Source organism: Rhagoletis zephyria, unplaced genomic scaffold (assembly GCF_001687245.7).
Source record: "Rhagoletis zephyria isolate East Lansing unplaced genomic scaffold, Rhagoletis_zephyria_1.1 Rzeph_scaffold_01428, whole genome shotgun sequence".
NCBI lineage: Eukaryota > Metazoa > Arthropoda > Insecta > Diptera > Tephritidae > Rhagoletis > Rhagoletis zephyria.
Window position 1 is genome coordinate 17,490 of NW_016158512.1, and position 16,139 is coordinate 33,628.

General features: G+C 36.3%; 1 protein-coding gene across 1 annotated transcript; it reads right to left on the reverse strand.

Moving 5' to 3' along the window:
* Positions 1-7,110: 7,110 nt before the first annotated feature.
* On the reverse strand, positions 7,111-9,672 carry Ythdf (YTH domain-containing family protein). Its single transcript, XM_017617518.1, has 5 exons — positions 9,526-9,672; positions 9,301-9,465; positions 8,602-9,236; positions 7,656-8,541; positions 7,111-7,600 (listed from the first exon to the last, which is right to left on the reverse strand). Exons 1-5 carry the CDS (start codon positions 9,553-9,555, stop codon positions 7,580-7,582), a joined length of 1,737 nt encoding a protein of 578 aa, XP_017473007.1. The 5' UTR covers positions 9,556-9,672; the 3' UTR covers positions 7,111-7,579.
* Between the last annotated feature and the right edge of the window lie 6,467 nt (positions 9,673-16,139).

Consider the following 16,139-nt stretch of genomic DNA (forward strand, 5'->3'; position numbering starts at 1 on the left):
TAGTATTCCATTCACCTTTATGTGAGGAGGATTCTGCTCTTTAATCGCTTCAATTTGAACTAAAAATGTTTACTTTACGGACCGATTTTGCTTTTAAACGCTATTTTTGTATTGGCCAACGCAAAAGATCTTATTATTCGCCGCGAAGCAAGCGGGCATTGGTTAGTATGTAAAAAAAAAATATTGTCAATTACTACTTACAGATGGGAAAAATGTAGAAGAAATTAACGACCAATTCGAACAGAACTTGCTGTTTGATGATAGTTGCACGGATAAAATAATAAGTGTTTACAATAATATATGTTTGGTTGACTGAGCATCAACATAAAAAAATCCCTCCAGATAATCGTCAAATTATGGAACAGCACGACCAGGGCATCGAGATGAACCTTCTGTATGAAAATCTGACGCGCTCGAGTAAATCCAAATGGCGATTTTTTTTTGCATCTTCAAGAAGACGACACGAGCTTGCGTCACATCTGAATAGTCAGATTATTGAATGGGAGGTTCATTGTCAGGAATGTCAGCATTGAACTCCACCGCAGAATCACTCTTGCCAACAAGTGCTACTTTGAACTGAGTAGGCAATTCAGGAGTAAAGTCCTCTCTCGACGTACGAAAACCACGCTCTATAAGTCTTTCATCATGCCCGTGCTGGTATATGGCGCAGAAGCATGGACAATGACAACATCCGATGAGGCGGCTCTTGGATTATTCGAGAGAAAGATTTTGCGGATGCTTTACGGGCCTTTACGCGTTGGCGACGGCGAGTACCGCAGATGATGGAACGATGAGCTGTATGAGCTTTACAACGACATGGACATAGTGCAGCGAATTAAAATACAGCGCCTCCAGTGTTGCCAGAACATTTTCGACGAACCGGCTAAATTGGCAAATAAAACCGGCTAAAAACGGATAAAATGTTNCTAGGCGCACAACCACCGGATATTGACGAGAGAGCTTCATCTGCCTCGGGAGACTAGAACCAGAATAGCCCAACTTCGCTCTAGCTACTGCAGCAGGTTAAACTCATACCTGAGCAGATTAGACGCAGATGTGCCAAATGATTGTCCGACATGCGGACTCGAAACATCTCTTCGTATGCGCGGAAAACCCGACAACCCTAACGCCTTTNTCGGAAAAATTTTGCCAGTAAGAATTTGCAATTAGGAAAAACATATGATTGTGGCACATGGTTGGATTTTTTTGTCGACGATAATTTGAATAAACAAGTTCGTTAAATAGAAAAATTTACAAACTGGAGCGATTTTAAAATGAAAAATTTAAGTTAATACNGCGCGGAAAACCCGACAACCCTAACGCCTTTGTCCCTCTGGACCGACCCTAATGAGGCTGCACGCTTCTTAGGGCTTTCCGTAGTGGAACTTGACGACAACGACTGGGATATTAACCGATCCGGGCGGGGTTGTTGTAGCCGCTACAACAACAACAACTTATTTAGCCAATGTACGGGAAAACTTTTCATCCTATGGACAGCGATGATTCTTGGCCGTCCTATAACTGAAAACGCTCATCTTTGCTCTTGAGTTGCCTTATAACATTTATTGGCTCACATGGTACATCGGACCAATGCTGAAGTTGCAAGATCATAGAAAAATATTACGCACGTTTGGCAGAGATCTCAGGTAGAAATAAGACCATCAGTAAACTCATGACATCGATAGGGATTAGTATTCCATTCACCTTTATGTGAGGAGGATTCTGCTCTTTAATCGCTTCAATTTGAACTAAAAATGTTTACTTTACGGACCGATTTTGCTTTTAAACGCTATTTTTGTATTGGCCAACGCAAAAGATNAGTTATATTCATACAAGTGTACACACATAACATGCATATTTATATATGTTTGTATGCACGTATTTATGTATANAGATCTTATTATTCGCCGCGAAGCAAGCGGGCATTGGTTAGTATGTAAAAAAAAAATATTGTCAATTACTACTTACAGATGGGAAAAATGTAGAAGAAATTAACGACCAATTCGAACAGAACTTGCTGTTTGATGATAGTTGCACGGATAAAATAATAAGTGTTTACAATAATATATGTTTGGTTGACTGAGCATCAACATAAAAAAATCCCTCCAGATAATCGTCAAATTATGGAACAGCACGACCAGGGCATCGAGATGAACCTTCTGTATGAAAATCNTGCAGAAAGATGGCTGCGTCGGTCGCATATAAATAAAATTAAATGAAATGTTTTTTCCTTTTAATCAAATGAAGGCAAGAAATATATTTTTCATGCTATTATTGATATGAAATATTAATTTATTTCTCGTTAATATGTTAATTTAGTGGCCAAAGTAGTCTCTGCCAAGCTTCATTGTAGAACGCATACTTTTAACGTGCGTTCTGTCAAACCAACGCCAACTACAAAGTCAACGCGAAAGTTCTATGTGGACCAGCCTTAATTATCAAATAGTAGTTTGTATTATCCTACATACATATATATGTAGGGGCTAAACCAGGAATATTCATTTGAAAATGCTGATGTCCTACTTATTTATGAAATGAAAGACAAAATAATGATTTTTATAAATATTATGTTCTCATTTATACATATGTAACATAGTTACTTAGTCAAATTACTTAGTAATTACTTGTATGTAAGAATACAACAACAAATTATTTATCAGAAGCATTGCCCCTTGCATATTGAAAAAAAGTAATAAAAGCTCTCAAAAAAGCAAAATCGCTACAGCGAAAAGTGTTTGAAAACCCGCATAAATTCAAATCCGCATAAAAAAGAGCCGCATAAAAAGAGACCTAAGTGTATAAGTTGAAATTTTATAAGAAATTATTGAACATTAAAAACATTATACCTACATAGATATGTATGCTCATATGTGCCTACCTAGTAGATAAAACTGGTCCAAATAGCACGAATCTATTCTTCTGTGCATGAGAATATATACAAACATATGTGTACATACATATGTATGTATATACATATCTGCATGCGTGCATACAATCCTTTACTCGAAATTCTTAGTTGCTGCAATTTTTATCCCATACATTTTTGCCGACCAAACAACGCGTTTGCCTGTCTAATCTGCTTGCCTCATTTGCCTCGCTCGTTTACTCGCCTCGCTCGTCTGCTGCTGCAAATGAGTGCCTCGCTCGCAACGACGCCCTCGCGAGGGCAGAGCTAATGAGGCTCTCGTTTGCTTGCCGCTCTACTCTTGCGCTGCCCTCGTTTGCTGACTCGCTCGCTGGCTGCTCAGCGCGTGCGCTCGTACTCAACGAGTGCTCATTTGCAAACAGCCTCGCGTGTTGCTCGTGTGTTGCGCTAGCTCAGGCAAATCCGAACCCTGATTCCAATGATTTGAAAGGTACTCGGCAAAAAAAACTGTATTCTTATTCGGAATGCAATCTCAACCAGAGTCGATATAGTAAACCCGACAAAGAAATTGAAACGTATGTTGAAGAAAGTCGGACCTACAAGATATATACACGTAGATCCTGTTTTTTGCCCCTCTGAGAGAATTTTAATTTATATGGCTTATACCGCTAGCTCTCGTAGCTGGCTACGAGATCGTTNTTTCGATGGGGTAGCGAAGTGTTAGAAAATTGTAAAAAATGTATGATTTTGCATTTGTTTTCTTACTTTTGGCGGGTAGACACTACTTTTAAACAATTTTTTATCAATTTCATGCAGTTTTAACGTCGTGAATACAAAACAAAAGCTCGAAAGGCTGCTTTACTTGTGAAGGAAAATCCCAATANCTTCCCTACAAGGCCTTTTCAGACTGACCGATTCTCAATACACTCAAATAGAAACCAATACACATAAAAAAACGTTGTAAAAATTTCCCTTCAATTTTAAGGCAGTAAAACAACGACCTTAAGTTAACATCACATCAGGCTATATGTTGACAAGGGATGCAAAATCAAAGTTACACAAAAGAACTGGTCAGATTTTTCAGAAATCGCTTCAATTCTGATGTAAAATATGATGCCAAAAGACTGCAGATCTCCTATTTAGATGGCCGGTCATATGACCGTCAGATGTCTCGTAGGATTCCCAGAGAGTTTTGCTTTACATAGAAATTTGAGCTCTTTTATTTTCATTTTGACTCACTTAGTGCTGGTTCCTTTAATTCAAGTTGGCATTCGGTTTTTGGAATTTAAATAAATTCTCAGCAACAAAGTTTGTTTAAAAAAATACATAGGCCCTTTTATTATGAGTTGCATTCGATTTTCGATCTTCGCTGGTTATCGAAGATCGAAGATCGAAAGGGAATTCGTATTATGAGCAATGCAACCGTGTCGAAATTTTCGTTGAGTATCGAATTTTCTGTCGAACAGAATTTTGCTTTCGATGGGGTAGCGAAGTGTTAGAAAATTGTAAAAAATGTATGATTTTGCATTTGTTTTCTTACTTTTGGCGGGTAGACACTACTTTTAAACAATTTTTTATCAATTTCATGCAGTTTTAACGTCGTGAATACAAAACAAAAGCTCGAAAGGCTGCTTTACTTGTGAAGGAAAATCCCAATAGTCAGTTGGAACGATCTCTGAGAACAAATCATAGAGCTATGGATAACTTTAAAATATTTTAAAAAGATTTGGCTCACAAAAGCCTCTTTAGACAGTCGGAAGTTTTTAGTAAATCTGTAGGCAAATTTCTTAAATATATTTTATGTCAAAATATATTGTAAAGACTACACTTAAACTCTCTTAAACATTCACTACTCCTGGTCAGTTCACTAAACTCTCATCCTCTGACGAATCGTTGAACCCCAGAACTTCGTTGTACTAATTTTTACCACGTTTTTATAAACTTGCTTTCTTTTTTATTTCATTTTAATTTGCACAAATTTACATAAATATGTATAAGAACACTATTTAGTTTGCTCGATTCGTAAACAAAGCTTCTCAGCGGTGAAAAATATGATATTGTGAACAACATAAACGAGCGAAGCTCACAATAGCGCTATTCTTCATCGAATGAGCGCCATAATACCAAATCAAAATTCGTTCGATCAGCACTTTGGACCACAGTCGAAGATCGAANCAAAGTTTGTTTAAAAAAATACATAGGCCCTTTTATTATGAGTTGCATTCGATTTTCGATCTTCGCTGGTTATCGAAGATCGAAGATCGAAAGGGAATTCGTATTATGAGCAATGCAACCGTGTCGAAATTTTCGTTGAGTATCGAATTTTCTGTCGAACAGAATTTTGCTTTCGATGGGGTAGCGAAGTGTTAGAAAATTGTAAAAAATGTATGATTTTGCATTTGTTTTCTTACTTTTGGCGGGTAGACACTACTTTTAAACAATTTTTTATCAATTTCATGCAGTTTTAACGTCGTGAATACAAAACAAAAGCTCGAAAGGCTGCTTTACTTGTGAAGGAAAATCCCAATAGTCAGTTGGAACGATCTCTGAGAACAAATCATAGAGCTATGGATAACTTTAAAATATTTTAAAAAGATTTGGCTCACAAAAGCCTCTTTAGACAGTCGGAAGTTTTTAGTAAATCTGTAGGCAAATTTCTTAAATATATTTTATGTCAAAATATATTGTAAAGACTACACTTAAACTCTCTTAAACATTCACTACTCCTGGTCAGTTCACTAAACTCTCATCCTCTGACGAATCGTTGAACCCCAGAACTTCGTTGTACTAATTTTTACCACGTTTTTATAAACTTGCTTTCTTTTTTATTTCATTTTAATTTGCACAAATTTACATAAATATGTATAAGAACACTATTTAGTTTGCTCGATTCGTAAACAAAGCTTCTCAGCGGTGAAAAATATGATATTGTGAACAACATAAACGAGCGAAGCTCACAATAGCGCTATTCTTCATCGAATGAGCGCCATAATACCAAATCAAAATTCGTTCGATCAGCACTTTGGACCACAGTCGAAGATCGAATGTATCTCATAATAGGGGCCATATGTGTACATAGTGCTTGAAAATATCAATCAAGGATCGACTCTCACCACCTATTTGTCGACTTTAAAGCCGATGTTGAAGAAAATAATAAGAGCTGCAGAACTGAACCGCTCGGGAAAAATTTACTACAAGAGGTAAACGAGGACAAGACGAAGTCAAACAAACAGTCAGCACACTCGCGCCTTGGCACCCACGTCACTGTTGACGGTTATGATTTCGAGAAAGTAAAGAATATCGTATACTTGGGAACCAGCATTAACACCGATAATAATGTCAGCATGGAAATCCAACGCAGAATCACTCTTGCCAACAAGTGCTACTTTGGACTGAGTAGGGAATTCAGGAGTAAAGTCCTTACTCGACGTACGAAAACCACACTCTACATATAAGTCACTCATCATGCCCGTGCTGGTATATGGCGCAGAAGCATGGACAATGACAACATCCGATGAGGCGGCTCTTGGATTATTCGAGAGAAATATTTTGCGGATGCTTTACGGGCCTTTACGCGTTGGCGACGGCGAGTACCGCAGACGATGGAACGATGAGCTGTATGAGCTTTACAACGACATGGACATAGTGGCGTCAATTGGCACAGAGGAGAAACGACTGGCGTACTTTGCTGAACTCGGCCAAAATCGCTTCGGTGATTACAGCGCCAAAAAAGAAGAAGAAGAAAAATAAGGTTCATTCGGGCCCATTTGACATCCCTTGTCAATATCTGACGCGATTGAGTAAATTTTTTGTCACCCATTTTTGACCATTCCGTACGCAAAAATCCAATAGGTCAAAATGACGCTCGAGTAAATCTCGATTTAGCATCGTGGGCCACTACTAATAACAATTATATTTAACTATTTTGTTGTGGGTTTGCTTTTAAAAATTAAAAATTTTTGCTTCTGTAAAACTTCAGATTTGTCAAATATGGCCATTTGCCTTGCTGGTGCCGATATTCTTCAGACGTACTAAAAAATTGATGGCGAGCAAAATTTGTTTTACTGTTTTTACTTAGATATCTAGCCGGGGTTCACAGTTTTCAAGCCTTGTGGTGTTTTGTGTTCTAATTTTCTTACACGTTACTTCGATAAATTTTAATTAGTATTTGATTAAATTTCTGAGTTTGGTCCTTAATAACTTTTGCTCAATAACCATAGCACACATTTTATAAACACTTTAAGTTTGTCTTTTTGCACATTAGACTCGAAATTTGAGGGCGCATGATTTATTTTTTTTTTAGTTGCAAAATTCGCATACAACGGATGCGTAAAAAATAATGTTAGCTTCAAAATAATGTATATACATGAATTTGTGTATGTATGTGTGTGCGTCATATAATTAAGATTTTTATTAATTATAATGTAACTCTATGGAATGACGTTTGCAAACCTTGGATCTAAGTAGTTAATCGATTTGTCGAACATATACTTTACCAATCACATATATTAGTATTCCTGTACTCTACGTCAAATAAGTTGACAAAATATTTTCAAGGCTTGTTTTCAGCGGAAATCAATATAAAAATAACAACATAATTAAACTCTTCGTAATATATTGTTTGAATTATTTTCACCAACGTATTACTGTTTTATCTCCGAAAAAAATATGTGCATATTTAATTTTATAGTCGGCATTTGTAGTAGTGCTTTATCAATAGTCATATTCGTTGTCCTGCAAAAAATAAACACAAAGTTAATGGTGCTAATTTCATGTTTCTTAAACTTACTTTAAACATTTCTTTTCCCGATGCCCGGAATCTAGTTTCCTTTTCGCTATAATCCCGCTCTCTAATGTGCTTCGTACGCTGACTATATTCAATTTTATGTCCATGTCTGCTTCCATATTCATTGTCTCTATCCGCGTCAGCATCAGTTCTATCATCCTTTTCCTTTTGTTGCGAATCTGGAACAAGGCCCATTCTATGGCTTTCATTTCGGCGTTGATCATTGAAACTATTATGAAAGCTTCCACGATATGAATTATTTCGTTCACGAAAACTAGTACTGCCAAAATATTTTTGAGATCCGCCGATTCCTCGACTATCCCTTTCCCTATCTCGGTCGTCACTTTGACGACTGTAATGTCTACTAATGGGTGATGTCATAGTTAAATTATCATATGCATTTGGTTTTTTTGAAACTTCCTCTTCTTGTTTTTTTTCGTAATGATAGAAATCATCGAAAATGGACGTAGAGTGTTTATAGCAGTGGAGTATTTGAAGAACTTCGATACCTTTAGCATTGGGCACCTCTTGAGTATCGCGTGAGTTTGTAACTGACTTATTGTCATTGTTTTCGAGACGAATATGCCTTAGTTTGGTATTGGGAACATCTTTAACATAAATCCATTTCACTTTAAATTTTCCTTTCCACTTATCTTGAGACCAGACACTGGACGTAGAATTGTAATCAACAGCAGTCATCATTTGAGCCATGCCACAAAAATGACCAGATCCGTTTACAGAAAAAAAGAGAAGTATTTGCCCACCCTCCTTTTGGCGCTCCTTAAACGCATCATCTAGTCGCTTGTTACCATGATCAGTTGAGCACCAAATTTCATATTTTATGCTCCGATGGATATCATCTTCTGAATATGATTTGATAACGAAAAATCTGAAAAAAATTTCCCGATATATTTAAATCAGTCGTTCTCATTATGCACAATTAACATACCTTGCTGAAGTTGCAATATTTAAGTCAATTTCTACAGGATTGTAATTGTTCTTGTCATGCAATTTTTCTAGCACTGCGTTGGAAGCTTCCGGTGTTAGCTCTTCAACATTTAAATTTTGTTCGGGTTTCGGTTCTCCGGTATCATGAGTTAACAATTCTGGCTCCAAAAGAGTGTAATTGTTCCTACGATCGGTGTATCGACTTTGATAAGCACTACTTCCAATATTGTCATCAGATCGTCTTTGACCCGTACTGGCACTCGCGTGTCCCCGACTATTTTGTTCAAGAGGTTGAGTAGACCAGTTCTTGCGAGAATTACCAATAGGTGAACCACGCGCACGTCCGTAATTATTTTTGTTGTAATTCGCTTTATTTTCTTCGCGAGGGTACTGACTTCCCTTCTGACCTTTATCTGTGTGCATCTCGATTTCATAATCACATCCAATTCCGACAGTAAAACTGGAATCAATTTCCGCAAATGATTTATCAGTCGAAGTAGGAGGTGACGGCAAAGGTGGGGGATTATTGTTGGGTAATTCCCATGTGTTTACATCCAAGTTATGCTTTCCTGGCACCATTGGGGGCGGAGGCATACCTGGACCCTTTTTTTTATGACTTAGTGTTGAGAGATTAGTCTACAGTTAAGTTTTTTTAATTAACAACATAAATCATTCAATTTTAAGAATATATGAACACTACCCTTGAAATCAATTTTGCTGGTTGCGAAGCAATGGAGGCCCAAGTTGTCTTTTTGGGCGCAGAAGTTGGAGGTGGGGCAGCTATTTTCTTTTCTTCGAATGGTACATTTATAATCGTCTTGGTGTCAAACTTGCTAGATGCGTATGTATTATCGGTTTTCGTAGACTAAGAATAAGAACCATTTTACAAACAAGAAATATTTCTTCATAAAAGAGGAATACTCACTCTATTAATATTTGAAGAGTTGTCGGACATATGTTTTCCTTTTTTTTGGTTTCCCCATGGATTGGATTGAAAGTCTTCTCTTTTTGTATTGCTAAATGTCACTGGTTTCCCTTGTTTTTTATTCGGGTCTACGGAAAGAAAGGTATATTTTTGTAGTTATATTTCAAGATTCAATTTCCATAAAAACCAATAAATAGCATATACATACAGCTCAAAATAATAGCACCAAAATTCAAAATGATATTGTTTGCAACTCATGTTCCTTTATTTCTAGTTTTCCTTCACCCGCTTCGCTGAGGGTAAGAAATTTCTGCGTGACATCAGGTGCAATTTATTTCAATTAAACAAAACTTATTTCAGCAAGAAATAACAGATTTTCAAATTTTTCATTTTGTTAGCCCCCTTCAGTATATTTAAAACTAACACCTTCTTAAACCTCTTTCGTCTGACACCCATATTGTGATGAATATATTAATAAATTCCCTTAGTTAAAGTTGAATTTATTATTTCAAACCAGTGGCAACCCTCCTTCATGTAGCTAAGAAATCAAACCTTTTCTAAACTATTTCGAATTATACCCATATTGTATTAATTTATTTAACATATTAAATAATTTGGTGGCAATCCTCTTCAAACAACTCAAAAAATTCTGAATGTTGAAAGCAAAATGTATTTAACAGTGTGATTGAATTTGACCTTGCTCTCAGAAGAACCATCCTATAAAGTCAAATTGAAAAGATTTTTATGAATTTCGAATCGTTTGTTTATAATTTTTTACATAATAGTACCTTAAAAGAGAGCCGCACTGAGTTTTCAATCACTCCTTGTTAAGTACACCTTGGTTCAAACTAAAGCTTTTTTTAACACTCTTTCGTTGGATACTTTCGCCGCTATTCTACAACACTTTCGTATTCGGATTTTGCTACGAATCGTAGAAATTGAATGCTTCAATCCGAATCGTATTTTCGAACTTTCGAAATTCGTAACAATGGCATGCCTAAAAACGAGCGAGTAAGAAATTTACAGCTTTTTTGCGTAATTTTTGGAAGTGAGATAAAAATTAATGGTGATTTCGTTTTTACCAAGAAATGTCGCCTTTTGATTGCCCTTTTCCCTTTTCGTGTTCGATTTTAAATTAAAGGCAAAGGGTGAGAAAATTTGAGTTCGTTTCTTAAAATGCCACACTCGTTTAAGGCAAAAAAGGCCCTATGAAGATTTGTCAGGGGAGATGAATGCCCTGAAAATCGGATGATTGTTTAAAACGACAATATGATGAAATACGTGAGCTAGGCAAAGAGAAGAAGGCAAAAACATGCCTTTTTACAGGGTTGAGTGTAACATCATGCACATTTTGCACCGGGGAAGGACAACATTTTTTGGAAGAAACGAAATCACCATACGTAAAAAGATGTAAGTCGATATGTGTTTGGAGGAAATATTAGTGATGTTCTTTTAAACCGATAAATTTGCCTTTCGCATATACGTATATTTTTATCCACTTCTTTATATGAAGGAACAAAAAATAATATTTGTTAGCCCTTATTGAGAAACGTGGGTACGGTTTAGTTATTTGTACAATGATTTTGGGCTGTTGTGTCCAAACGCCCGAATCTAAAAACTTTAACATACACGTGTAATCAAAGGATTAAACTTTCATTTAACTTTAATAAAAAAAGCGATACAACAATTAGGAACTATTTCGATAGGAATAAGAGTAACTTGTGCGATAAAGATAGAAATGTTAAAGAAGATTCTTGGATTGGTTAAATTTTTAATAAAACGTAATGAGAAAATTTGGGACACCTTTGAGCTTGCAACCACAGCCGCAAAGTTACGCCATTTTCATCCTGCTTTCAGCTCAGATCTCTAGCTCAAAGGCACCGCATGAAATTCATAAGCACTTTAAAAATATGTTCCAAAACTTCATTGTAAAAAGGATATAACGCATCAGTTAAAATTAAAAAACTATTATTATTTGTTATTTGAATGTGATCATGGTGAAACTATAAATAATGATAATAACAATAACAAAATTGGTTTACTTTCCCCATAGAATATGATATTGCACGTTAACTGAAAAATCGAGAAGAATTGAGAAAATAAAAAATATGTATAATTTTACTTGAATGAACTTCCAATATTTGCTTTGTTAATTTTCAAAACTTCAAAGAGTCAAAATCGTTCTGGCATCTTTAAGAAGATAGAAAAGCGACAGAAGGGTTTTATTGATTTTGGGAAATGAGTAACTATCGCTTTGATAACTTCCAATAGTGACGAAGAAGTGACATAGTAGCGATAGGCGATAAAATTCTCTTCCATTTGCTGGCAGGGTGGTTTAACAAATTAACCAGAAGCCGACATACATAGATGCCTCCATGGTAACTATGCCTGACAGCTCCGCATAGCTTTGTGCATTCATTTCTATAGCGCGCTCTTACTCTGCTGCTATAATGGAAAATGCAATAGAATCCATAATTTTCTGCCAAATATGTAAAATCAAACAATTTCACTATAAATAAGCACTTGATGAGTGTTTTTTAATTCCCTTCCACTTTGTTTTCCTTCATAGCTGACTTTGAAAAACAACTGATAGTTGGCAATGCTGCACGTTTCCGCAAGGAGCTACGAATTACGAATTACGAAAATTCGGGTTCTAGAATAAGGGTGTATAATTTAATTTAATTCCACTGAATGTTCAAAGTAAAGATTTTTTATCACTCTTTCGTTTGACACTTTAGCTTCTGTATAATTTACAAGAATGATAGAATACAAGATTGCGCCGATCAGAGAGGGTTTTTGAGAATAACTTTTGTGTGACGTCACACTGGTGCAATTGCGAGAGAGAAATGCCAAAACGTGAGCAAGAATGGAAGAAGAAGAAAAAATGTTGCAAGGAAAACGTAAACAAGTTGCACCAGTGTGACGTCATGCAAACAACGATTCTGTCAAATTCGTTAAGAGAGGAATAGCGGTCCGAGATCGGCGCAACCTTTGTATTCTCTCAATCGTGTATAATTTAATTAAATTCCACTGAATGTTCAAACTAAGATTTTTTAACACTCTTTCGTTTGACACCTTAGCTTCTGTATAATTCAATTAGGGCACTGGCCCGTTGGGGTGCATGCCGAAAGGATAGAACTGCCCTTCAATAGGTTCTGCCGCAGCTGCGATGACCCGGGCTCAAAACGGGCAGTCGCACACTTGCTGTGCGAGTGTACAACCCTCGCAAGGATGAGGCTAAAGACACTCGGCAAACCATTCCTGCAGAATATTTCAGAGTGCAGCTGCCTCTCTCTGTATGACGTACTGAAATTTATTAAAGCCGCCAAACGGCTGTGGTTGTACGAGTTGTGGAATCAAAAATTGCTTGTCACCAGGTTGACAATCCACTTAAACCAACCAACCATAATTTACTTTTCAAACAGGTGGCAACCCTGTTCAAAACATTTTCAAACTACAACCTTCTAGTCTTTTTTGTCTGAAACCTATATTGCGATACATATTTTAGATAAATTATTACCTTAATTCAAGTTTAATTTGGTTTTTTATACACATAGCAACCCTTCTACATGTAACTTTTTTAAACCCTTTTCGATTTATACCAATATTGTAATTATTCACTTACATTATACAATAATTTTAATTTAACTTTTTCAACAGGTCAAAATATTTTCAGACTACAACATTCTTTAACCTCTTTCGTTATCTTCTCACCAGTACTCTAACACATACATACATACATTCTACTAGTGAGTACTTTATTTCTTCATTGCAAAAAGGTCGACTCCATTTATACCGATTTCTCAAAAGCATTCGATAAAGTGTCCCATAATATACTTATCCACAAGTTATCTCTGTTTGGTTTTCATTTTTGTATTATTAACTAGTTTAAGTCCCATCTGTATAATAGAAAATGTCTCGTCGATACCTTTCATTGCTAGTACATCTGGTGTCCCTCAATGGTGCATTCTGGGTCCACTTCTCTTTCTAGTATTGTTCATTAATGACATTGGAAACTGTTTTTCATTATTAAGATCTATCACACCATCGCTAATGTAGGTGATATGCGCGAGCTCCAGCCGAATATTGACTGCCTCTATACTTGGTGCTAAATAATCGTTTAAGCCTCAATATTTCGAAAAGTAACACGTCTCCACAACACAAACAAAAATAATACAAACAACAATAACACAAACAAAAATCTCACACTCATAAATATCATACACATAAATAACACAATTAAATAGTAACACGGAAAAACCAACTTAGTGAAGGTTATAATCCCTAAGTGTGGCCGAAAGCCGCCTACGCAGAAAGGTGTTCGGCCTCTTTTCTTCGCAAAACAGAAATAAAATGCTACTTAGTGAGGGTTATAATCCTAAGTGCGGCCGAAGGCCGCCTACGCAAAAAGGTGTTCTATGCAAAAGGTGTTCGCAGAACGGGAGGAGAATTTTACTTTGTGAGGGATATAATCCCTAAGCGCGGCCAAAGGAAGCCTACGCAGAAAGGTGTTCTCCGCAAAAGGTGGGGTGTGTTCAGTAATTCATTATGACTTTCAGTATTTGCAGAGCTGGCAGCACTGCAGATTTGATGATTGATGCAGCTGATAGAATTGTTGACAGTTTGCAAATAGGTTTGTTGCACTTTGAACGCTTTCTTTACTAGCATGGAAGTGTTATGAAGTTTAATAGTGGACGATATTTGTGAGCCAAGAGCTGACAGTTTTTTATTGAATTCAAGAAAAAGAAAACTTTTAAAGTTTAAAGAAGATTTCTTATTAAAAGTCTATCACTAAAGCGAAAAATACTTAAAAACGAGACTTTTTTTTAAACAATAAAAGCATTTCCGCAGGACATATTTTATTCTCATTTTCGAATGAATTGGTCCACTTTCAATGTAAGTTTTTACATGTTTTAGCAAAAGTAGTATTTTCTAATCAAAGTTATTTTAATTAAGGCCTTGAAAGACGCCTTGTCTCCAACCCGGTTAACTGCAAGATTTGGCCGCTGTAGTCATTCATTAGAAAAATGTCTATACGTAACATTATGGAAGCTATGTAATCGCAGGGTCACCTTCCGCCAGCTTTCGGATCGTTTCAACATTGTGAGGGGAACAGCGTACTCTCTGTTCATTAAAACAATCAAAGCCATTTGTAATTTGAAAAGCAAAAATAAATGGCCATCTGTTAAACATCAGCAAACTCTCATGACGAATTTTGAAAACAGCAGAGAAAATCCGTTTCCTTTCGTAATTGGATGTTTAGATGGAACACATTTCAACATACCTACGCCTAAAGAAGATGCGATCAGTTACTATGACCGCAAAGGAAACATTCCGTTACCATGCAGGTACATACTACTTAGAGCTCATTACTTTAAAATTTCACTATCTTTCAGGCCATATGTGGGTATCCGGGAAGCTGCCACGATGCCAGTTTCTGGAAATAGCCCCATAATTTCGAAATTTTTGATGGTGCCTTACAGAGACAACGGACATCTTTCTAGGGAAGAAAAGAAATTCAACAGCCGTTTGTGTTCAACGCGGCTATTTATCGAACAAGCATTTGGGACTTAAAAAAAAAATCAAGATTTTAAATCATATTGACGTTTCGAGCTTTAAAGGCATATCCGATGTGATACTTTATTATAAACAAAGGAAATCCTTTAGAATATACTGACGAGGAGGCAATACATGTAAGCATAGATGCTGACAGTGAAGTGGAGGCAGTTCAGGTTGTCTCTATTCGGTCCACCGAACCGGATGATATAAATGGAGTCGTTCCCATGACAGTCGGGTCTACGTAACCGGAACGACCCAGATTTATATCTGGCCAAGGACTGTCACTCCAGCAACACTCCCCAAAAAGTCTTTGGGGAATTTGTATGCTGCTACAACAACCACAACATATAAATGGGGTTGATGCAAGAAACTATTTGACAACTTCTTTTTTCTCATAAATAAATCTTTACCGCTTATTCATGCATATATCGTCGCTCGAATAAAGAAACAGTGTAAATGCCACATACACTATTATTCGATAATTGCACCATTGGATAGACAATCCTTTAATTTCACTAATTTATTCCCGAAAAACGAAATTGTATTTGTATGGTTTGTAATGGTTTATAAAAACTTTCAATTCGTTTTTCTCAAAACTATACTTTTCATGTTACACTATTTCATTATTCCAGCGACGATGTGTACTTCCATATAATTAGTTTACTTTTCTAGATTTTCTTACTGAACACAGAATAAATCGTTTTTTTAGACTACATTTTCATTTTATTCAATTTAATAAAATATATTAAATTAACATCACATGGTTTCAATGATAAAAATAAAAAAGATTTAGTTCTAGAAAGGTTAAAAAGGTGCATTTCACAGATTCATCTTATGACTAATAAAAAATAAATTCAAAATCACTTTTGTAGACATCGGTTCAATATTTATTTTAACTCTTGGGTTCGCTCTTTCTCCAGTGAAAGTTTCTGTCTCTCCACAGCCATTGCTTCGTCATGCCGGGTTTACTCTTTAATAGCTTATTCCTCAAAAAACTTTAATATTTCGCCGTTTGGGTTTCTCCGAGGATGTGGTGCTCTACGAACTGAAGTCGG